The 24,846-nt window shown below is 45.6% G+C and overlaps 1 protein-coding gene across 2 annotated transcripts in view; it reads left to right on the forward strand.

Moving 5' to 3' along the window:
• The window catches only part of USP38 (ubiquitin specific peptidase 38), an 839,905-nt gene that overhangs the window by 475,026 nt on the left and 340,033 nt on the right, over positions 1 to 24,846 (forward strand). For both annotated transcript variants that reach the window (XM_069631202.1, XM_069631201.1), the window contains exon 6: positions 5,553 to 5,746. In XM_069631202.1, the coding sequence (XP_069487303.1) occupies positions 5,553 to 5,746 (194 nt within the window). The remainder of the gene's footprint in view (positions 1 to 5,552; positions 5,747 to 24,846) is intronic.

Raw genomic sequence — 24,846 nt, forward strand, 5'->3', positions numbered from 1 at the left:
GCAGTGGACATGGACGAAGGAAGCAATGTATACCCAAATGTTATTATATGCACTGCAACTTTGGTTTGTGTTGTTTGTTGAAATAAAAGCAATAAAATAGTTTAAAAAAAAATCAAGGCATTCATGGAAGGGGTAAAAAGGCTATACCCCCTCCCAATGTCCAACCCTCCCCCAGGTTGGGATCTCAATGTTGTGCTCGGCAAGCACATGGGGCCGCACTTGGAGCCTATGCACAAGGCCAGCCTGAAGCATCTTACCTATAAAACTGCATTCCTGGTAGCTATTACCTCCATAAGACGAGTCATTGAGCTACAGGCTTTGTCTGTAAAAGACCCCTTTTTCATTATACACAAGGACAAGGTTGTCCTCTGAACACATTGTAGGTTCTCACCTAAGTTCATTTGAAAATTCCATGTAAACCAATCCATAGAACTTCCCACCTTCTTTCAGAATCCATCAAACTCAGCAGAAAGAAACCTCCATACACTTGATGTAATGAGGGTGGTCTTGTACTATGTGAACAAAACAAAACCCCTCAGGAAAACAGACCAACTATTTGTTTCCATAGCACCTGGTAGAGAAGGTGATCACATTTCAAAGGGCACCATCTCAAGATGGATAGTCAAATGCATACAACTCTGCTATTCCCTATTCAAGAAAGTTCTACCTTTCACACCAAGGGCATACTCTACCAGAGATACATGGGCTACCTTGGCTTACATTGCAAACGTACCTCTGGACGCCATCTGCAAGGCTGCTACATGGAGTTCCATCCATACGTTCACAGAGCATTACTGCATTGACACACACTCTAAAGCAGATTCACAGGTGGGACAAGCAGTCCTAAAACATCTTTGCTGCTGTACCTTCTGACATCCCACCTCCTTCTCCAGATACTGCTCGCGAAATTATGCAGTGCATGTGATCTAAGTGGATCCACAAGCTCCAGAAGGGATACATTACTCACCGTAATCATATTGCTGCTGCTTGTATCTTCTTAGATTCATGTGCGTGCACCCACCCTTCCTCCCCTACCGGAGTCGAAGGCGCATAGATGGGTTCTCTGTTTCTGCTTTACAACATCTGTACTCGCGCTATAGTTCATGCAACCTCATGTCAGAAACAAACAATCTGAGGGACCTATATGCGTGAAGGACCATAGGTACAGTACACGTCACACTAGGGATAGTATTACTAATCACGCCCGGTTGACGTCTGTTTTCAAGTTTCGAAAACAAATCTTGTAATACTCTGTGACTTCCTCTAGATGTCAGACTATGCAGAGCATGTGAATCTAAGCAGATACAAGCACCAGAAATACAATTACGGTGAGTAATGTATGCGATATGACAATTCAAATGTAACAGAAATAAGTTCTGTTCAAAACCTGGTAACTGTTTCTCCTTGTAACCTCGGTGAGTTCCCCTTCCCCAGATTCAAACAGGATTTCATTTAACAGTCCAAAAGAATAAGGAAATCCACTCTTGTAACAAAGTTCCAATAAAGTTCCTCTTGTTCCAATAAGTCTCTCGCTTGGACTTGTCTGACAGCTCAAAATGTTCAACTAGTCTTTTGTCTGTGCCCTGATGGCAGAGAATTCCACACAACTGTTTCTCAAAGAATAAGTATACTTCCACAGTTCGTCAGTCTCAACAAAAGATGCATCTGCCGGATGATTCCGCAATAGTTAATAAAATACTTGCATCAGCAATATTTGTCAGGATAATTTCCTTAACAATTCACAATGTACTTTTTTTCCCACTTTGTATTTATTGAATTTATTCATTAACCACAGCAACATACATTCAATTCTATAACAAGTCCAGTCTGGACAATATATAACACCCCATACCACCCTCCCTACCCCCCCAATCCACCCACCCCCCAAACAGTGAGCTACACAAGGTTCAATGAAACAAGAGCAAAAGGCACACCATGGTTGGAAGCAAGACTCGGTACAATTGATGGCTGTCCAATCGCTTAGCTCTATCTGCAAGGTCCCCGACAAACCTCAAACAGCAGGCGGTTCAGTTCATTAGAAGACCCACTCCCACCCTCCTCCTATCATCGAGCTCCGTACAGGGCCCCAGACCTTAAAGTCTCAATGCAGCACAGTCCGTACTCAAAAGTACTATAGTCCAATCCTGAAAAAAACAGGACATGTCGTCGCTGACAATAGCTGTAAGCTTTTCATAGGTGAAGATTGACAAAAATGTATGAAACAATTCCGCCTTCGTTTGGGCTCTGAGATCCTTTCCACTTCTGGGCCAAAGCCATTCTCCCCGCCCTCAGCACCGCGCTCATTACCCTGGGGAAAGGGCATTCCTCACACTCAGGCCTAGGGGTGCCCAATAAAATCTCCATAGGGTGAAGGGCAGGACAAGTTCCTAGGATATCTTTGATCCAACTGAGTAACTCTGCCCAGTAGACATGAATAACCGTACACTCCCACCACATATGGAACCAAGTTCCTCTACCGGCACAAGCCCGAGGACACCTCGCAGATACTCCGGGAAACATTTTAGATAGAGAGGCGGGCGGACGGTGCCAAAAGTGGAGAATTTTAAAGTTATACTCCATAGCTGCAGTATGAAGTTTCCCCCCAAAGACGGACCGGAAAACCGAGTCCCAATCCTGCTCATCTAGGGTTATGCCCAGTCTCTCCTCCCATACACTCTTGAACGCCTGCCTACCCTCTAGGTCCGCGGTAATTAAAACATAGATTTTCGAAAGAGATCTCTTTCTAGAGCTGGCCTCTACAAAAACCCTTTCAAAAGCTGTCAAATGACGAGAGAGGGAGGCCACCCAACCCGCCTGCGTAAGAATACCCTTGAGCCGCAAGTAATCAAAAATGGAAGGAGGCTTTTCAATACTTTTAACCGCACCACAGTACTTCAATAACTTCCACCTGGTCCACTCACCTGTCAGGTCTTTAACTACAGGGTCCCTTGCCCTGGTATATTTGCCTGCCAGGACCAATGAAACTACTAACACTAAAAGTACTTCTGTGGCACAGTCCTACTTCACACAACTTTATAAAGTCTTTTGCCTTTCCACAACATCAGTTTTGACTACTTCCGGGAAAACATGACACATTGGTGCTGTTTGTTCCACACTTGTGATTGCCACATGCAATGCAGGTTATGCTCCTCTCCTCCTGAATAACTTGTGTCAGAAGGGTAGCCTTCCTGCCACTCTTTCAGTGACCAAATACTGATAACGGTTTTCTCTCACTTTGGCTCTTCTTTGGCTTAGGCAATGCTTGTTTAGGTCAGTTCCCCTTATTGCTGCTTTCTCCCTCTGACAATAGGGTCAATGAACAGCTTGATTCTTAATTGCCCTCTTTTGGCTTTGGCAAGGTTAGTTCTTATTCTGACCTTCAAAACCACAATGGCACTTTGCTGGACTGTTCGCCATGTTCTTATGTTGCCACTTGCTCCACTTTGTGTAAACTTGGTATTCACAATGAGTGTTCTGCTTTACACCTGTTTGATATTCAAAATACTTAGGTTTCTTCCACTTTACTATTTTTTTACATCAGTTCATTATTCAATGTACCCAGGCCTGGTCAGCTGGCGATCACCGAGCTCCAGGGTCACTATATGATGGTAAACTCACTGGGTTTGGCGTGCCTATCCGCTCGCTCTGCTGCGTTCAGGTGTTCTGCTTCTTCTGCTCTGCTTGGCACAGAAAACCACCTTTCTGTTTTCCGTGGCCTGTGCCGGTTGAAAAAGGAGCGTTCCTCGCTCCAAAGGCTCTGATGCTCGTCTGCCACCAGAGCCCGTCTTGTTGTGGGGAAAGCTTCTTAACTTCATGCTTCCCGCCGCGTGAACACTGCAGCCAGGGTTCACCGGGGGGAAAGCTTTAAACAACACTTCCCACTGCACAACTTCTGCAATCAAGAACTCTGAAGATAGATACCCTCTCAAAATCGGCATCTGTTCGGCAAAAAGCTGCTCCAGCGCATCTGCTCCCTTTCTGCTGCAACTGCAATGTGGAGTTACTGCAATCCCTCTACCTCCTACTACTGCTCTCTATGGCCGGCACCCAAGGGTGCTTTTTATGCCTCGCAATCCCCCCCAGGTGTGGGTCATTAACCCTATTAACCTGCAATTTGCAGTCCAGTGCCTCTGCATCACTCTTCGTCCCAGTTTCTTTTGTTATATTGTTACAAACTTCATTTCTATCCATAATTGCCTTTCCTAAAGGGATATAAGAAGGATATAATTAATGGTTTGTCTTTACAGGTGAATTAAGGTTTTCAGAATCTTAGATGTTAATATTTAGAGACTCACATTTAACATTCCTTTGTTGATCACAGGAGCTTTCACCTCTATAAATGTGAGTGCCTTTGGGAAGGGGATTTCTTCCCAATACAAGAGTGGTTATGACAGTTTTTCGCCAACATCAGGATAATTAGCTTTGGGAAAGAACAGCTCCCTTCCACAACAAGCCATTACATATTCCAGTATTAGATACTTCCTTCTCTGAGGAAGACAAATAACGCATCTGTCCCAACTGAGTCCTCACATTCCCTTGGGGACCTTCTCCTTCCAGGTGATCCTCCTGGCTAATACCACCCCAAAGTCTGGATCGGGTAGCGGCTTCCTTCTCCTGACCACCTAGGAGGAGACTTTAGGTAGAGTTTTTGTGAGGTCTCTGCAGGGTTCATCATACACTCCTACTGCAGTAGGTTATGAATGATTGGGTTTTAAAACAACTTGTTGAAAGCATTAATGAGTTGGGCTAATTCTGTGAAATAGTATTTTATTGCAGTACAGAAGGGTCTCTGGTGCAGGTTGGGATATTGATATTCTTGTGGATTTCATTGCTCTGCACAACATTACTTAAGCATCCAGTTCCTCAAGGTGGACTTGATCCCTTCATACTGGGGATTAGAATCCGGATAATGGCTGTGTTGGGTCCATTTGTGATCTGAATCTTAGAATGCTTGTGCAAATGACTGATGTTGATTGCACCAGTTATCTTATTGATGGACTTTTATTTGGAATGAAGGGTGTATCCAGTGGTTCGAGTATTTAATAAAAACTGGAGTCCAGGACCTTGTTAATTGAAGTGATGGATTGCTAGTTGTGACCCGAAGAATATGAAGGTGTTGACACTTAATTTGGGAAGACTAAAATTCTCAGGAAATTAAAATTATAAAGAGAGCTTCTGATAGCTGATTATTATTACTTTCAGGGCCTGTTTGATACAATTCTTTGTTTATTTTCATTTGAAGAACGAAAATAGGGCTACTATTGGATATGCATTTGCTGTGAGAATTTAAAAGGGAAGTCATAGTATTGTAAACAAAGAGGAAAAAAACAAAGAGGAAAAAATGAAGACCACAAATACCCAATTTTACACTTTTCCAAAGCAGATGGGTAGAATTAAAGCAATGGCGTTTAATTCCATTAAGTCTGATGCCTATTCTGGAGATGTTAGTTCTTGACCTTTACATTTGTAGGATTAATTTGCTTTGTTTATAATTTGTTGTACAGACAGTGAAAAATGCGTTCTCTGAAGGTGCTGGTTCTTTCAATGTATAGGAGCTGCCTAAACCAAACGAAGAGAAGATTAAACTGGTTCTGAATCAAAGTGCCTGGACATCCCATTCCAATTCCCTGGCATCGTATTTATCCAGACTGTCTGGAAAATCCGAAACTGGTAAAACTGGTCTTATTAACCTGGGAAATACATGCTACATGAACAGTGTTCTTCAAGCCCTATTTATGGCCACAGAGTAAGTATGGTTGTCGTCCTTTCAAAGGGACATGAATGTTTTGGTGTTAAGCTTGACTGTTTTTTGATCTAAAAATGATTTCCATTGTGCGCTTGATTTTGTCTCACACTTAATCTGTATTGTACTGTGTTGCCACTAAACTGTATATTTTTTTATTTTTCTTCATACACTTAACTCCTTAACAAGCAGCAAGAACTGAAATAATTGGGGTAGATGGATTATTGACTAGCATACTGCAATATAGCAGGTGTACAATAACCGTAGACCATAACTAATGAGAACATCCAATTAACATTCCACAAGTAGTCGTACAAGATGAGGAACTTAAAACAAGGAACAAACGGTGCAGGCTTTCAGAGTTTGATTCCACTGATAACGCCTAACATTCACCCTTAATCTTCACAATTACTGTTGCTGTTCCATGGGCGTAAGGTTACTAAGGCATGGCATATTATAATGCCCTACATTCAACACCTTCTAGAAAAGGGTGGGGTATAGCATATTTTACCCATGCAAATTGCTTGCCTTTTCTATTATGACATCTGCAAATGTTTCTTCCATAGCCGCCCAAAAGAAAAGATGGGGGTGAAGGGGGGGATCCTTTACTTATCACTTTGAAAGCGTTTATGTTCAAATCGAAATCTCAGATCGAAATCTCCAAAATGTAAACCGTCAATTTCCATTTTTGTTTAAGGTGCATATGGTTCTATTTCCTTTTGCCACATTCTCCTCTGGCTTCTTCCTATCCATATAGGAGCAAACTAACTCTATTGCAAAACAATTTCACCCATTTGATCGTGACAAAAATAAACACCGAAACTATATTGGTTGCATGTGGCTCCTTTCAACAAAAGCTAGACTTGCGGCCATCTTGCAGAGTCCCTCACATAATACCTGGAAACTAATGAGAAACCAAAGGAGATCCAATGTTGATTGCAACGTTAGGTGTAACACTACACGTCACGATAGGGATAGTGTTACAGACACGCCTATGCCGATGTCCCTGAAAGACCAGATGCAATACTGTGCGGTTACCACTGGATGTCGGACCATATGCCCAGCATGTGAATCTAAGCAGATACAATCATCAGAATTGCTCTTACGGTAAGTAATGCATGTCATCTCACATGGAGCTAAAATGGAAGCTTTTCATTTAATGTGCATACCGCTAGTGCATTGCTCTATGGCTCTCAAATGGCTGCGAGTTTCCAGGGCTGGCTTCTAGGTGACAGTGAAATGGAATGTGTGGCTTATTAACTGAAATGGCCTATTCTTCTGCATTACATTATTTTTTTTTCTTATATTTTTTTTAACCCACTATAATATTGATGGTGTTTGGTATAAGATTAAGCTAATCAATGTATTTCCCTTTGTACCCTTCTTCTCCTATCTTGAGTCCCAGAGTTTAGTGGCAAAAAGGTTTTGGTTATAAAGGGTGCGTTTTGGGAGGCACGCATACGAATATTGGGGAAGTATGTGTACCTTCTACGAGCAAAGCAGCACCATTTTCTGTGAATGTTTTTCTTCAGGCAGCTAGAGTTTGGTCCGCAGTATTGTTTTCCTTTTTTTAGTACGGGGGTGCATAACTCTTTTTTCATTCCAAGGCCGAATGTACGAGGCAAGTCCTATTTAGGGGCCTGAACTATCCATGGGAATGAGCGGGTAGTAGGAGCATTGGTGCACGCATTTGAAATAAAAATAAAAAAAGGGTTTTAAAATTGACTTTATATCAATTTACTTTTTTGACCAGAACACCTGATAAATAACCTTTTAATTGCATTACCACTTTACATTTTTTTCATTATGGGACTGAAATCATGTTTTTAAATCGAAGTAACCTGCATGTGTCATGGTGCAAAGACAAAAACTGAACCACACTGGCTTTGCACGCCTGACATGACAGACTTGGTGACTGACTGACTTTAGGTCAAACAACACTTCATAAGGGGCCAGTCCTGGCGCCTTTGGCGCCAGGCTCATCAGTAAGGAAAGACATCTGCTTGAGGAACTACTTTATTTAGGCTTTCAGCCAACATGGAGGCATCCACATAGCTTGATTCCTAGAACCAAGCTATGCGGTCTAGTGTTTTGGGTGTGGTGGCCTAGGGACTACTTTACCTGGACTACTTTACAGTGGCTATTTAAACCACACCCGAACAAGACAACACTCTTTGCGTTACTTTGCTTCTAGCAACGTGACGCTCACTGTGTCCAGCTTTCTCACAAGCCTGGTGAATTCCGGACCTGCAGAAAAACCAAGAATATCGTTAGCAGCAGAATCTTACCTGCATTCATCATCCTTCACTGCTCGCAGCTCCTGGGCAGCTCTGTTGGTGGAGTTCACCGCCCGGTTGGAAGGACCTGAGGAAAGGAGAAAGACATCATTAAAGGAGGTAGTGGAGACATTACAACCACAAAGCGCTTAAGGAGTTACCTGGTTGGTTGCTTTTCGGCCGGCATAGCTCCGGAACTCCATCTGTGCTGGGAACTCGCCGCGACCTACGAAAAGAGAAAAGCACAGGTCAGTGAGGACAAGACATCGCTGCGCTATGCAAAGTACCTCCTTACCGCATCATAGCGCTATAGCGTGCCATCATCTCCCGGTGAGAACCAGCATATCCAGTTCTCCAAGCGGACACTCCGCGCTCCTAGGGAGATAAAAAAGAGACATTTAGAACAGAGAAAAGGCATGCAAGAATTACGACACCATCATTCGCAATAAAACCTACCTGAAAGACACTACAAGGGCAGCAGTCAGTGAAGTAACTGGACTGCCCGCACCCACAAAAGACCACGCGCCCCTGCCCAGAGAGCAGGACGAAGAGCCCACCGATTCCGACAACCAGGTGAGAAGAGAACCTGGAGGGGCTGGAAACACACAGGAGGTGGGGGAAAACTTACCTTGGTAGCCCAGTCCTAAAATAGTCTTAATTTCCAGGCGGAATCCCATTGACACCGAGACCACACCAGGGAATCATTGGGAAGGGCACCAACGACCAACTGGCTGGGTGGCGTCCCCGTGGATACCAGGTGAGCGTAACAAGAACTCGTCCCGGGCAACCAGGTAAACAAGGGTATTTATTCAACTTACTTCCTTGTGCCAAAAAAAGATCTGACACTGTGCCCAGTCATAGACTTACGCCCTGCAAACAAGTGTGTCAAGCCCCAAAAATTTTGCATGACTACACTCCAAGAGGTAATCCCCCTCCTAAAGAGAGATTACATGGCAACAACATTGGACATGAAAGATGCCTATTTTCATATTTCCATGTTCCCAGCGCACAGAAGATTCTTGCGCTTCAAGGTGGACAGTCAGCACTACCAGTTCAAGGTGCTGCCCTTCGGTATAGACTCGGCTCCAAGGTTATTCACCAAGGTACTGGCGGTGGTGGCGGCACACCTACGCAGGGAGGCAATCCCAGTGTACCCTTACCTGGACGACTGGTTCATCACGGGGGAGACCCCAGTAATTTGCAGATCCAACATCCAAAGAACGATCAACCTCCTCTTCGAATTGGGTTTCTCAATCAACGAGAAAAAAATCAAGCCTGGTGCTAAGCACCTCCAAACAGTTCCTAGGAGCTATCTTAAACACTCAAGCGGGGTTGGCCTTTCCATCAGAGGAAAGAATTTGGAATATACTACTGCAAATTCATCAATATCAGTCTGGTCGCCAGATAAGGGTGCGCAAAGCGATGTGTTTGCTAGGCATGATGGCGTCATGTGTTTACCTGGTTCCCCACGTGCGCCTGCGCATGCGACCCATGCAGAAATGGTTGGCGAAACAGTGGTCTCAGGCAAGTGGTCAGTGGGACGATCTAGTGCTCATTTCGCCAACACTGGTACAAAGTCTTTACTGGTGGACAAGAGAGAACCTGACAAAGGGCAAACCTCTTACGATCCAGAGATACAGGCGGTGGTCTCTACGGACGCGTCTGTGTCAGGGTGGGGAGCACACCTCCTTCATCACACAGCTCAGGGTCTCTGGTCTCACACAGTGGCCAAGAATCACATCAGTCTCCTAGAGCTTCTGGCAGTCTTCAGAGCGCTTCGAGCGTTCGAACCCCACCTGTCGAACCTGTCAGTGCAGATCCTAATGGACAGCACGACAGCAATGTTTTACATAAACAAACAGGGGGGTACTCGTTCGCCAAATCTGTCCAGGCTTGTCCAGAAAATTTGGATATGGGCACTCGGACGGAACATTTACCTGTCATCTCAACATGTTCCAGGGGATCTCAATTCACTAGCAGATGCTTTGAGCAGAGACCCCCTCCCGAAAGAACACGACTGGGGTGTAAACGAAGAAGCCGTAGGAGACCTCTTCTCACAGTGGGGTTTCCCCACTATATGATATGAGATGATATGGCCTTTATAACGCGCCCATACACAAGTGTTTCAGGGCGCGACGAGGCAAGGGAGGGGAAAACAGTGGGAAACAGACAATGATCCTACTAGGCCAGGTGACATTCAGATCGTGCAAGTGCATGGGTAGGGAGAAAGGGCAAGTGCCTGGGGGCAGGGAGAGTGGGAAAGTTCAGTGCAAGAGATGGAAGAATAAATAAGATAATAAAAGCGGCCAGATGGTGGCAAGTGCAGGGTAAGCACAGAATAAGTGCTGGTAGCGGACTGTAGGGATACAGAAAACAGTCCCCAGGTGCGATCGGTTGCCAGGGGGGGCATGGCAAGTGTGTAAAAAGCGAGGCCTGGCCTGGACCCAAGATTAGAAAGGGTGGTCATGTGACCAGTGCAGTTTCAGCCAGGAGTTTCAGCAGGGGAGAGAGGCAGAGAAAGCAGAAGCAAAGAGGAAGGTTTTGAGGTGTTTCAAGAACTGGAGATGGTTCTCCTCAAGTTTCAGGGAGGCTGTTCCAGAGGGAGGCCCCTGTTGAAGAGAGAGCTCGACCACCCACTCGTTGCTTGGAGAAGCGACTGACCCTGAGGGAGTTGGAGGCAGATGAGCAAAGAGCCCGAGAAGGAAGGTATTTGGGAAGAGAGAGTTGAAAGTATTCCGGCCCCAGGCCCCAAAAGGCCTTGTGGACAATGCAGAGGGTTTTGAACTTAATCCTTGCAGCCACAGGGAGCCAGTGCAGAGATTTCAGTCCTAGAGAGATACGATCCCTGGGCTTGAGGCCCAGTACAAGCCTCGCAGTCCTGTTTTGGATAAGTTGCAGAGGGCGGAGAGCAGAGGCAGGCAGATTAAGATAGAGACTGTTGCAATAGTCCATCTTCGAGAGAACCAGGGCTCTGGAGACGGTGAGCTTCTGGGGGAAGGAGAGGAAAGGAAGAATACCTCTGAGGAGGTGCAGCTGGTAGTGGGATTTCTTAGCGACATCAGAGATGTGAGGGGAGAAAGAGAGTCTGGAGTCGAAGGTGACCCCGAGGTTTTTAACCTTGCAGGTGTGGGCAGGAAGAGGGTCAAGAGAGGCCGGCCAGAGAGCTGCAGAGAAGGAGGGAGTGGGTGTGCCGATGAGTAGGATCTCGGTCTTACTGGCATTAAGGCAGAGGTCATTGGCGGTACACCACTCCTGGATATCAGTCAGTCAGAGATGAGGGAAGGAGAAGAAGAGGCCGAGGGTAGCCTGAAAATTAGCTGGGTATCATCTGCATAGCACTGTAAGGTGGGGCAGAGAGCGGCGATGAAATGGGCAAGGAGTGCCAAGTATTGGTTGAACTGCCAGGGAGAGAGGTTAGACCCCTGGGGGACACCACAGTTAGAGAAAAAGATATCGGAGAGGAAGGACCCGAGTTGAACCTGGGAGGGTCGGTTGGAGAGGAAAGAAGTCAGCCACGCCAGAGCCTGTCCAGTGATACCCAGGTTGTCACGGAGACGGTTGAGCAGGATGGCATGATTGACCATGTCAAAGGCAGAAGAGAGATTAAGTAAGATGAGGACACATGGGGTGTTGGAGTCAAGGTTGGAGAGCAGGTCTTCATGGATGTTCAGGAGAGCAGTTTCCGTGCTTCTGGCAGCCCTGAAGCCAGACTGATGGTCATGAAGACTACCAACAGATTCGGTGCGGAGGTTAAGCTGGGAGATGGCAAGTTTCACCAGGAGCTTGCCCAGGAAGGGAGTGATGGAGATTGGGCGATAGTTAGCTGGGTAGGATGGGTCAGCTGAGGGTTTCTTAAAAAGAGGGTGCACAAGGGAGTGCTTTAGGGGGAAGGGAAGACTCCGGTGGCGAAGGAGTGATTGCAGAAACCGGCCAGGGCAGGAGCCAGGGAGTTGATGTGGTCTTTGATAGTTTTTGAGGAACAGGAGGGGTTAACCTGTTTCGACGATACTTTCATAGATCGGACCTGTCGGGAAACCTTGTCTGCAGAGAAAAGGGAAAAGGCAGAGAAGGTGGGAGGGGGGTGGGTGCAGAAGGATCAGAGGAAGAGCAGGGAGTAGAGGGAGGTGATAGGAGAGTGGGGAGCCAGTGCCATGCAGAGGGCCTGGGTGGGGACAGGAGAGGTAGAGACTGCGGCAGGATTGGCCAGTTCCTTGCAGATTTTAAAGAGTTCAGCCGAGTTGTTAGATGCCGCAGAGATGCAGACTTGGATATGGGCTCTCTTCTTGGTGAGAACGGAGAGCCGATATTGCCTTTGCAGCAGGCGGCAGGCCAGTTTGTCAGAGGATGAACATGTAGCACGCCATTTCCCCTCAGCACTTACGTTTTAGGGTGACAAGATCTGAGTCATAGCAGGAGTTGCACTTGGCTTTGGGCTTCAGGCAGATTCTCATGAAAGGGGCAAGGATATCAAGAGTATCAGATATAGCAGAGTGGAGCGTGGAGAGGGTTGTGTCAGGGTGAGAGTCAGCCAAAGGGGGAGGAGGGGTGAGAAGGTGGCGGCGAAGGCCTCAACTGACACGTGCTTCATGGGTCAGATGACCGAGAAGGAGGGTGGCAGTGATGGAGGTGGCTTGGCCTGAGGGGTAGGGAGGGTGAGGCGAGAGGGACAGAGAGGGGAAGGCCAGAGGAGATCAGAGCATCAAGAGTGTGTCCTGCAGAATGAGTCGGGCCAGAGGGGAGAATGGAGAGTGAGAGAGAGTCGCAGAGGTCGCGAAAGTGTCCGGAGGGGGGAACAGGAGGCATCCAGGTGGATGTTGAAGTCTCCAAGAAAGAGGAGTTGAGTGGTTGAGGCCAAGAGTGAGGAGGAGAGGTCTGCCCACTCGGAGAGGAAGGAGGAAATCTGACCAGGTGGCCGATAGATAGTAGCCACAGTAAGGGAATGGCTAGACAAGAGAGAGAGAGAGTCGGCAGACAAGGCATTCAAAAGAGGAGTAGGTCTGCGTAGAAGTGACGGATCAGGAATCCACTCAGGGAAGACCTATAGACCAGTAGACCTATTCGTCACAAGCGCAAACAGACAATGCCCAGGATTCGCATCCAGGTTCCCCCAGCCAGACTCCATGGGGAACGCTCTATGGATGAACTGGTCGGGGATGTTTGCCTAGGCTTTTCCACCAACCCCTCTGTTGAGGAAGGTGGTCAACAAGATGCACAGAGAATCGATGACACTCATCCTAGTTACTCCCATGTGGGCGAGACACCCGTGGTTCCCGCACCTGCGCAAGATGGCAATGTGCAAACCCATCAGACTCCCGTGCTGGCACAACCTACTATTCCAGCACAAAGGACAAACAGTGCATCCTCAACCCAGCTCAATGAACTTGGCAGCATGGCTCCTGAAGTCATAGAGTTTGGCCATCTCAATCTACCACAGAGATGTATGGATATCCTAAAGGAATGAAGGAAACCAAACACAAGACACTGTTACTTTGATAAATGGAAGAGATTCGTTATTTGGTGCCAGAATAAAGAAATCAACCCGGATGATTTAACTCCTTCCAATGTCAGCTACATGCTCCTCCTGCTAGACGCAGGGTTGGTATTTAATTCACTCAAGGTACACCTTGCAGCGCTGTCAGCCTACACCACCTCACATAACAATGTGTCGTGATGGAAAGTACCAGTGGTCAAAGCCTTTATGGAAGGGGTAAAGAGACTCCACCCTCCAATTTCGAACCCACCACCAGGATGGGACCTTAACGTGGTGCTTGCTAAACTCATGGGGCCCCCCTTTGAACCCATGCATAAAGCTAGTCACAAACGCCTGACCTATAAAACTGCCTTCTTGGTAGCCATTACAGCCATAAGAAGGGTCAGCGAGATTCAGGGTCTGTCAGTGCAAGATCCTTTCTTTACTGTTCATAAGGATAAACTGGTTCTACGAACTCACCCCAGGGTTCTCACCCAAGTTCATTTCAAAATTCAATGTTAACCAGTCCGTTGAGCTACCGGCCTTCTTCCAAGAACCCAAGAGCTCTGCTGAGGTGAAACTACACACACTGGATGTGCGAAGAGTAGTCCTCTACTACGTAGACAAGACCAGACCGCTAAGGAAAACAGATCAACTGTTCTTCTCCATAGCTACAGGCAGAAAAGGAGATTGCGTCTCTAAAGGTGCCATCTCAAAATGGATAGTCAAATGTATCAAGCTGTGTTACTCCCTTTCAGATAAAACTCTGCCTTTTATGCCCAGGCACTGGGGCCACTCTGGCTTTCATTGCAAATGTACCCCTTGACACCATTTGCAAAGCAGCTACTTGGAGCTCTATTCACACCTTTACTCAACACTACTGCATTGACACTCATTCAAAGACAGATACTCAAGTGGGACAAGCGGTTCTAAGACATTTATTTGCTCATGACCCTTCTGACATCCCACCTCCTTCTTCTAACACTGCTCGCTAATCTATGCACAGCATGTGATCTAAGCAGATTCCACAAGCCTCAGAAGGGATACATTACTCACCGTAATCGTATTTCTGATGCTTGTATCTGCTTAGATTCACATGCGCCCGCCCTTCTTCCCTTCTGAGAGAAGGTGCATGGATGCTTGTAGTCTTATCTATATTATCTGCTTGAATACTCTGTATTCACGCTACTCCTCATGCTACCTCATGTCTGAAAAAATACAATCTGAGGGTCCTACACGCGTGAGAGATCATGGGTACAGTGGACGTCACACTAGGAATAGTATTACTGGCACGCCCTAGGTCGACGCCCATTTTCGAGTTTCGAAAAACAAACTGTAATACTCTGCAGCTTCCACTAGATGTCGGCCTATTCACAGCATGTGAATCTAAGCAGATACAAGCATCAGGAATACGATTACGGTGAGTAATGTATCCCATATATATAGATGAATGCCCTTTCTCCCTCAAAAAGTACATCAAGCAGTATGGCCCATCCTGCGAACTCGGATCTTATACAACCAGAAGACTGACTTGGTCAACCTTCAGGAAAAATACTGTGTAGGAGTAGGTTGGACTTTACTCTGAAGCAATCTTCCCTTGATCATTAAGGCAGATGAAAATCACCTGAAATGTATGAACAAATACATTTTTTAAATTCTGTGACCAGTTACCCCACACCCCTCTCTTACGCCCTACCCTCGAGGCAACCAGATGAGATCACTCCAGCCTCCTCTGACCAAATGGGTCATTAACACTTACCCCATAGCTAGTAAGTCCTCCTTTCTGCTTATAGCTACCTCTGCCCTCTTCTATGCCCTCCTTTATGTTTTTCAATCACATTACTGTGAATTTGGGTTACCCTTGAGCATGCATAATCCAAGACACTAAGCCTTTTTCTTTCTCAGCACTTCACCTACCTCCCTGCACCTTTACAGGCCTGAATGTCCAAAACCTGCGACTGACCTTTTGTGCACCTCCTTTGTCTTTCGCCCACCCCCTCGTGTCCCCACCCTCATATATGCAGTGGGCGCCTGGAAAATCAACAACTGGGCTAGCTCAAAATGTAGGTTCTCTCCTAGCCCCCAGATCATTGAGAGGGGGCCATTCTTTATGCTTGGCTACTTTAGCATAGTTGTCATTGCAGGGGTATGCAGTGGTGCTTCTTGGCTACTGTTTTCCTTTCGGATCCATGGTGCCTTGTAGTTCAGTTCTTTATGGAGCCCCGTAAACAGTTGTTTTTTGATGCCAAAATATGGGACAGACAAGCTGTGGTTAGGTGAAAAAGCAGAACAAAATAAATAGTACATTGTAGTTGCGATTTAATTTAGTAGCAAAACAGCCCTAACAGTTACAGGGAAACCTGTGAATCAGCCTTGTTGGGATTGTAGAGGATTTGGTTGCAGTGTTTGAGTAATCCTATGGAATCGTCACTAATTCCCCAACACGAATCTCATCCCATGTGGCCAGGGGACATCAGTCGCTACCTGATCCTGCGGCTCTTATTAGGAGGGAGGATCATCTGGGAGGAGACGGCTGTAGGGGAAAGATGGTGACCCCATCAGGAGGGACACTGTATTCTTCGCTTCATAATAAAGACTTCATCATGCCTAAATTCTTGATGAACTATTGTCACTTTACAAATCCCTCTCATTGTAAAACCCCTTCCTGAAAAACAATCTGAACAGAAAACCACTCGCACCTCATATACACCTTTAACATCTCCTGTCTTTGATATTTTTGATTTAATCAAAAATCTAAAACAATGCAACTTTGTAAGACCTAAACATCCTATGGACACCAACACCCCTAAAGCCTCTAGTACTGAGAAGAGGAAGATGGCGTTAATGTGGATTAGATGAGACACCAAGCTAAACATGCAGACTAGTTACGATGGAAATAGCTGCGCGGGACATTTAAAAATATGTACGCCGTCAATTGGGAAGTGGAGGTGGAGAAGAAAGATGTAGAGAAGGCGCAGCAGGAAGCTGACCCGAAGGCCCAAACAGACATACGCCAACGGACCATGCTGTGGAAGGCAGGCGCTTCCAAGCAACTGCTTCTGAGCATAACTTACCAGAGAAGTGTGAGACCGGGAGAAGTACAGCGGATGCCTTGAAAGAACAGCTGAAGGGCTGGCAGCAGAAGCGAAGCTGTTGGGAGCTCAGTCTCGTCAAACAGTGGTTCTACCGGCAAATGAATGCAGAGCCGGCGGGAGAACTGAATGAGGGTCTGCAAAGCAGGAGAAGCTTTTGCAGAGTGAAAACTACACTGCAGCAACGTGCCATGGGTTGGAAATGCCATCAGACACCAGTGAGTCTGCCCATAGGTGCTGGGGACTCCAGGGCATGCCGACAGGCCTTTGAACAATTGAAAAGTTATTTTGAACCCCAACGAAGTAAAATAGAACAACCAAATTTGCACACATTCTTATATAAGAGAAGTCAATATAGGGAAAGTTGAAGTAAATGTTATTGTAAGCAGGTGAACATTGAGTTGAAAGGCAAAATCTGTACAAGTCTCCATATGAGATGTCAATATGGGGAAAATTGGAACACGTATTGCCACAAGCAAATGATGATAATGAAGAAGTTGGCAGACAGAATTTGAACAAGTCTCTATATATGAAGTGTCAATATGGGGGAGGTTGGAACAAGTAGTACCTAAATGCCAAACTTTATATATAAAGCGGAATGTATGTATGTGTGTATGTTTGCCCGGCTATACAAATCCACAACGTTGAACCCACGCCTACCAAATTGTGCATGGAATCCTCATTTGTCTGCGGCAAGATTTTAGTCTGTTTGGATGCAAAAAATGTGCTCCGTAGACACCCTCATTTATTGATGCCCACTCCGATTCACTACAGTAGGTACTAGAAGGAGGCAACATTTTGAAGTGTCTGAAGCAAAATGTTCTATGTGTTGGTTATTTTTTGTAATTGTATTATTACTACTGTATACAATTCATAAGTGTTTATTAAAGCATTTTAAAGGGCATTAACAAAAAAAGTTTCACGCCACTCCAAATATGGGAAATGGCAAGGTTACAGTTTACTTAAGTTCATTCACGAGACCAGAGCACAATTAATCAATCTTTCTTGGACATTTTCTCAAATGTGCTGAAGCCATTGAGTGACTGAAACATGCCAGACAAAAAACAAACTTCGAATGGATTGTGTCCTCCCACGTATTCCTCATCTTGTGATAATTCGTTATCGCCAGCTTCTGCGGAGAGCGCTGTGCTCGAGGTTGTGGCGTCGCGTGCCCCTTGACGGGCTCCGTACCGCGTCGACGTCACTGATGGTATAAGTAGCTCGAGCCGCGCCCGTTGGCTTCAGTTCCGTTTTTCCGATTGCTTCGCTCTCGTGAACGGCGCGCTTCGAGATTTTCTGTCAAGAAAATGTCTTCTTCATCGACCGCTTTGACTCCCAAAACTGGGTTTAAGAAGTGTATTGACTGCGGGTCGAAGATGTCTATCACCGATCCTCACTGTATCTGTCTTTGGTGTCTGGGCTCAGACCATCGAACCGGCGACTGTGGCTCCTGTCAGTCAATGATGGAGAAGGCCCTCTGTGAGAGGAAAAGTAAGTTAGCGGTTGGGCGGGAGGCGTCGAAGGGCTCTTCGAAAGCTTTGTCAAAAAAACATAAGAAATCGTCCGATTCAAAAGAATAGGAACGTCATAAGAAACATTCGGAGAGATCCCGATCTCGTAGCAGGTCGAGACGATCTTCGTCTTCTAAAAAGCTCAAAAGGAGATATAGATCTCCATCATCGTCATCCGATACATCGACAGAATTGGTTCGATGTCCAACAAGATCGGATTCCCCTTCAAAATTGGAGAGCTTTAGAAGAAAAATGATGCAGATCTTTGAGAACGCGGCCTCGACCCCCTCAAAGAAACCTCAGAAAAGCCAGACCCCGGTTGCTCCACAGGACGACGCAGGGAAGTCAGGAACTACGGCGGTAAAGCCCAATAGTACCCATAAAACTCGATTCGACAAATTGAGAGATCCTTGAGGATAGTGTTTCTCCGATCCCTCATAAAAGGCAGAAATTGTCGAAGTCTAGTGCAACTTCGTCGGCGCCGACCACTTCGACAACAAAGCCGATATTATCCTCGATGCCTTTTATTGAAGGCTTTGTCGAGTGTGTCGAAGGTTCCTTCGACCCCTTCAAAGAAAACACCTATTCCTTCGACAAAAAATCAGGCGGAAGAGAGAAGGTTTACAACTTTATCAAAATCAGACTTTTTTAGGTCCATGTCTTCAATTCTTGAAGAATCTGGCTCAGAGGATGAAGTTGTCACTCCTTTTGGAGTAAAATGTGACACTAGACAAGTTCCAGAGGAACTCGGAAACCCTGAAACTAAAATTAGACACCCAGGTGAAACTCTGCATTCTGCTAGTAGTGTGGACACATCACCTGAATTGGAGTTTGCTGCACCTGATCGTGCAGAACATGCAGACTCCGGGTATAGGAATTTGATGAGTAGGGTGATTGAATATATGGGTTGGGGAAGAGCTTCCCCTACGTTTGAGCAAGACGATATGACAGACATTATAGTCCGATGACCCCGGAAAGACCCAGTTCTCTCTTTCCATAGGGCGCTCCAAAGGACAGTTGAAAGGAACTGGGAAAAACCTGATAGCATTGCTGCAGTAGACAGCAATCTGCTAAAGAAGTACAGAACTTCTACTTCTGATACAGAATACCTGAATAGACACCCTACGCCAGAAAGTCTGGTTAATCAGGCCGCTACTACTTCCAGGCAGAAAGCATACCCAACAATACCTCCGGAGAGGGAGGACAAAAAGGTTGATGCCTGGGCTCGTAATTTTTTTACTTCGGGTACAATGGCCTTGAAATCAACCAATGTCACCTGTACCCTGGCCGGGTTCACACATACCCTGTGCAAATGCATTTCGGCGGCGGATGAACATATTCCGGAAGGCGAGGAAAGGGAAGGCTTACTGAATATAGTCAATGACGGGAAGGAGGCAATGGGGGAATGTCTCGAGTCTGGACTGGATACTGCTGATAGTATTAGCAGGTCCATGGCATCAAGCACAGTGCTACGCAGATTTACGTGGTTGAGAAAGTCGGGGTTTGCACCAGATGTGCAGACCAGACTTCTCAACATGCCCTTTGATGGCTCGAGGCTATTTGGTAGTAAGGCTGATGAGAGCCTAGAAAAACTACATACCTCGAAAGCGGCAGCTGAATCCCTTAGTGCCTCCATGCGACAGTCTCAGAAACCCTATTCGGGCTCGTTTTCCTGGAGGGTTCATCCTTTTCGATACTACTGTTGGTAGAGGAAGAGGACAGGCTTTTCAAGGGGCAAGAGGAATGTCACTCGTGGTGGACGAGGAAAGACTACAAAGCCATCATCAGGAACGGCATCTATGCCTTCAGCCGCTCCTGCAGCCACCTCCAATTCTCTCTGAGGTCTTATCATACAAAGCACCAGTGGGAGGCAGAATCTCTCAGCATCTGAAAGAATGGCGGGGGATTACTTCAGATGCTTGGGCACTGGAAACAGTAGCCCAAGGTTACTGCCTTCCCTTCCTAAAAAGACCTCATGATCATCCACCAGGAGCCAGCTCTACCAAAATTCCAGATCCGCTCCTTTGGCAGGAAATTATAACCCTGCTAGAGAAAGGTGCAATAGAACATGTACCTGTAGCGGAGAGGAACAAGGGCTGGTACTCCCCCTATTTTCTCATCCCCAAAAAGGACAGAGGATTGAGACCCATCTTGGACTTGGGAAAATTAAACTAACTCCTCAGAAAGGACAAGTTCAAGATGGTAACCCTTTCTCAGATCCTTCAGGCCCTCCAACTCCAAGACTGGCTGGTATCATTGGACCTTCAGGATGCTTATTTTCATGTGCCAATCCGTCCCAAGCACAGAAAATACCTGAGGTTCGCAGTTGGCGGTTCTCACTATCAGTTTCGAGTTCTGCCATTTGGGCTGACCGCCACAAACTGATGGTGGTAGTGGCAGCGAGTCTCAGGCGAGGGGGATTCACGTCTACCCCTACCTGGACGACTGGCTAATCTGAGCATGTTCTCCAGAACAAGCTCAGGAACACCTGTCGATCACCTGCCACTTCCTGCACAACCTGGGCTTCTCCCTCAATTTCAAGAAGTCCCACATGATACCATCCCAACAACTCCAGTTTATCGGAGCAGTCTTGGACACTTCTTCGGGCAAAGCCTCACCGCCCCAGGTGAGAGCTCTCCACATCCAGCAGAAGAATCCATTCGAAGTTACTTACCAACTGTAACGTTCTTTCGACTGGATGTTCCTCCCACGTATTCCTCATCGACCCTCCCAGCCTACCCCGCAGTATGGTTTGTCTTTTCTTACAATTTCCTCTCACGATGGGCCTATCAGTCACAGCACATGCCTGGATGTTCCATGAGTACTGCCTTGAAAAAACAGAACTGAAGCCAACGGCTGCGGTTCAAGCTACTTTTACCATCAGTGACGTTGACGCGGTACGGAGGCCGCCGAGGGACACTCGATGCCACAACCTCGAGCGCAGCACCCTCTGCCGAATTTTTTTTTCCGGAGCAGCAAAGCTGCTGATAACGAATTACCAAGATGAGGAATATGTGGGAGGAACATCCAGTCGAAAGAACGTTACAGTTGGTAAGTAACTAGTTCATCTGTTGGAAAAGCTCCATCTGATGCAAAGCAAAAATCAATATCGAGCTTCTGAAACACAACAACAAAGAAAAGCACAATTTACGGACCAGAAGACAAGAGCAACTTTGTCCAGACCGAATGAGATGCCAGAGCAAATTGAAGCAAGACTTGCTGACATGAGGACAAAAGCAACATCCTTTAGGGCACATTCGACCCCACTCGATCGGGACACTGGCAACGCCGGGTACCTCAGCTAGTGAAGGAGTATAACTGTGTCATACTGAAAGAGAACATTGTAAGAAGTCCTAGTGAAAGAAATATATCGGGCAGTGAGCCTTTGGGAGAAGGATACCTTGCAGGAGAGTATACCTTGGGATCTACAAAACCTAGAAGGGGAGTAAACAATGTAATCCATATAAGACCTATGAAAGAATTGATTAAGATACCTGGCAGGAGAGTATACCAGAGGATCAAAAGAAGTTACTGAATGATTCATGTTAAGGGAGTATACCAGGAGATCATCCTTAAAAAGAGACGCTTGTGATATTCTTCAAATGTTCTTGTTTGGAAAAAGACACGTTTTGCCATCCTCAGTGTTGTGTGAAAGAGACATTTCTACTATTCTTAAGCAATCATGTTTGCAAAAGACAAGTTTTGCCATCCTTCAGAAAATATTATCTGAAAGACATTTCTGCTAACCCTGAGGAATTATTGTTTGAAAAGATACTTTTTACCATCTTTAAGAAAGTGGTGTGGGCAAGACATTGTTGCTTCTCTAAAGGAACCATTGTTTGGAAAAGGCATTTTCAGTATCCTACCCAAGATAGTCCAAGGGGAAGGAAATCACCCCCTGGATCCAAGGGTTGTTTTGTTGGATTTTCATACTTGGTTTTGTACACTTTTTACTGAAACTAAAACTGAGACATTTACCTTACACTTTTTGGCTGTTCATTTTTAGTGTGAGGGTCAGATACGTTTTGGACACAAGCACATTTTTTGCATAATTTTAATGACGAGACACAGACTGATTTTAGTTTGTTTCCTAGGCAGGGAAACTCTTTAGTGTGGGGACAGAAAGGCCTTTATCCAACCTTTTTATTTTAATAAAGATGTCTAATGTTGAAAACATTACAACTTTGTATCCGCCTCTCATTTCTCACTCCTCACAAGTGGCAGAGGATGTACCATAATTGAGGGGCTAACATGGTTTATGGCTCGTTCTATATGTGGATTATGTGGTATTGATGGCCAGCATCGAGATTGATCGAAGGCGTTTACTGGGAACTTTAGGCAAAAACCAAAGTATTATTAGTGATGGCTGTTAGGAAAGATGTTATTTTCCCTGCTTTTCCTTCATAGTCCTCTATGGAACACCCAACCTTTTGCTTTTGTTTGTAACCTGACATTCGAATGCAAGTACTTACCTAGCTTAGCTCATCTATTTTGAAGACACTGATCAGTATGCATGGCTATCAGTGAAGGTGGACCCTGTCCTCCATTATAAAGTTTCTTGTAGTTTTTAAGCTACACACATCACCTTAAAGTGAATTTCAGCATGGGTACTTTTGTATCACGTTTTCCTTTTAGGTAACATTTCTTAACTTGCATAATAGGATCAAAACAGGCTGCTGCTATTTCTACTGTGATTTTCTTTTTTTTTTTTTAATTCTTTTTTTTACTTGAATGCACTTTTGAATTTGAATGCATAATGCCGTTTTCGAGTAACATACTCTAAAATGGCTGTGCCATGTACCTTTCACTGGTCCTTTTGCCATTTTGTCCTCTGGCCTTCTTCCTGCCTTCTCAGGGACAGATATGCAATATAAGGTAAGCTTCTCCCAGGCAATGCCTTCGCTTTCCTGGGCAAAGCAATGGCATGTGTTTGTGGCTGGATGTTTGATCTGGTCCCAGTCCAGATCCTGATCAGACGTAGTGGCCAAGGCTGTCCACGATTGGACAGCCCCTGCCAGATTGAATGGCAGCCTCAGGGACCGACTCCAGCTCAAATCGAGGATAAAATGACTCATGCAGCCTTCAGATAGTAGTTGGAGCTAAGGCCCCTTTGAGGAGGAGCACTGCTGAAGACTTGTGGATCATTGTTGCAGCCAACCAGCATTGCCTCAACGTGCCAGTAAAGCCCTCCTCCTTTGTTCTGATCTCCTCCTCTCTGCTTCAACCTCATGACCCAAAGGAACAAGTCATGCCCTCCGCTTGACAATCCTGCCCTTGGAAGCTGTCAAAAATGTTTGTTTCATCAGTCGCCATCCCGAGAGCAGACATGAAACTCTGCACTCAACTTGTAAGACAAGAAGCATCCCCCTGCATTTGCAGCTCTCCAGGACAAAGAGTGACCTTGCAGGGCCAACTTCTTTGTCTTGACCACAAGGGTCTCTTTTCGCTGCCTGATTGCGGCAAGGGTCGTCCAGCTCTCCTGTCACAGGAACAGTCCTGCCAGAATGTGAAATCTTTGTCTAGCCGAACCGAATCCCAATACCAAAAGTGGTCTCTGCACCAGTAATTTCTAGAGCCCGCTCCACTTCAACGAGTCTAGACTTGAAGTGGGCCCAGTGGATTCAGAAACCCCATGGATTGTTTCTGAAGTAACTAGATTAAAGGGCGTGAGTTTACATACCTGTTTCTACAGCCCCCTCCATCCAAAGGATCTCCCTTGTATGGTCTGGATCGGTGGAGTTCTGACTTATTGGTCCCTTAAGGTGTTGGCATTGGGAGAGGACACCTAAAGAACTTTGCTTGCTCCGTTCTTGCATTCCTGGAACAGTTATATACTTTGCCAACGCTTGTTACGCTACTACAAAGGGCAGCTTTGTGACTTGTGACACTTGGGGTCCATATGCCCCATCCTCTTTAGCAGGTCAGTACTGTAAGTTTTATGGCATTATTTTATTAGGCAGTGTTTAAGAGTGTACTCACTGGTTTTTGATTCTACAATATGTACCTGTTTTTCTTCACAAACAAGCTATAATTTGCTAGTGTTCCTACTTGAATCCGATCTGTCCAAAAAGTAAAGAGTTTGTTCTCGTTAGCAAAAGCACCCCTTGGCGAATGTATACAAATGCATAGGGTGCATTTTGTAATTTTACATACCTTTTTATTTTCATTGCAAAGAGCTTGTCTGAAGGACTAATAAATTACTATTTTTATACATACTGTCTAACTTAAGCTGTGTCTCGCTGAACTATTCACCCCCACAGTCTCCCGAGTCTAGGCCTTACTGCTCAGTCATCTATCTTTGCTAAGCAGTTTGGCTAGACTTTAGTCTTTATCCTATTCACCAGAATAGGGTGACCTCTCGGAATCTGCCCACAGTGTTGTTTCTGAAAATCCTTAAGTGTCGAAAAGACAAAAGAAACCAAACTTTGAGATGGCTGGTGCTTCTCATGGGGTGGTTTGTACACCTGATAAAATAGGGTACTCTCTGCTAATGGTTCTTGTTTTCCTTTTGTAAAGCGAGCTACTTTATCGCTTCTAATCCTAACGAGAAAAAAATCTAGTTTTATATTGGAAAACTGTATACAACTTGCATTGCACATTTATTTCCATATACACTTTTTTATTGATTTAAGAACGTCATAGTACAGATAATCTCTGTACATATTAATAGATTATAGCATTGAGGACTAACGCATTCATGTACAGTTATATCTGGATGAAACTGACAAAGTCAACTTGGACTGCACTGAGTACT

This window comes from Ambystoma mexicanum, chromosome 6q, assembly GCF_040938575.1.
Source record: "Ambystoma mexicanum isolate Mex_15411 chromosome 6q, UKY_AmexF1_1, whole genome shotgun sequence".
Classification (NCBI taxonomy): domain Eukaryota; kingdom Metazoa; phylum Chordata; class Amphibia; order Caudata; family Ambystomatidae; genus Ambystoma; species Ambystoma mexicanum.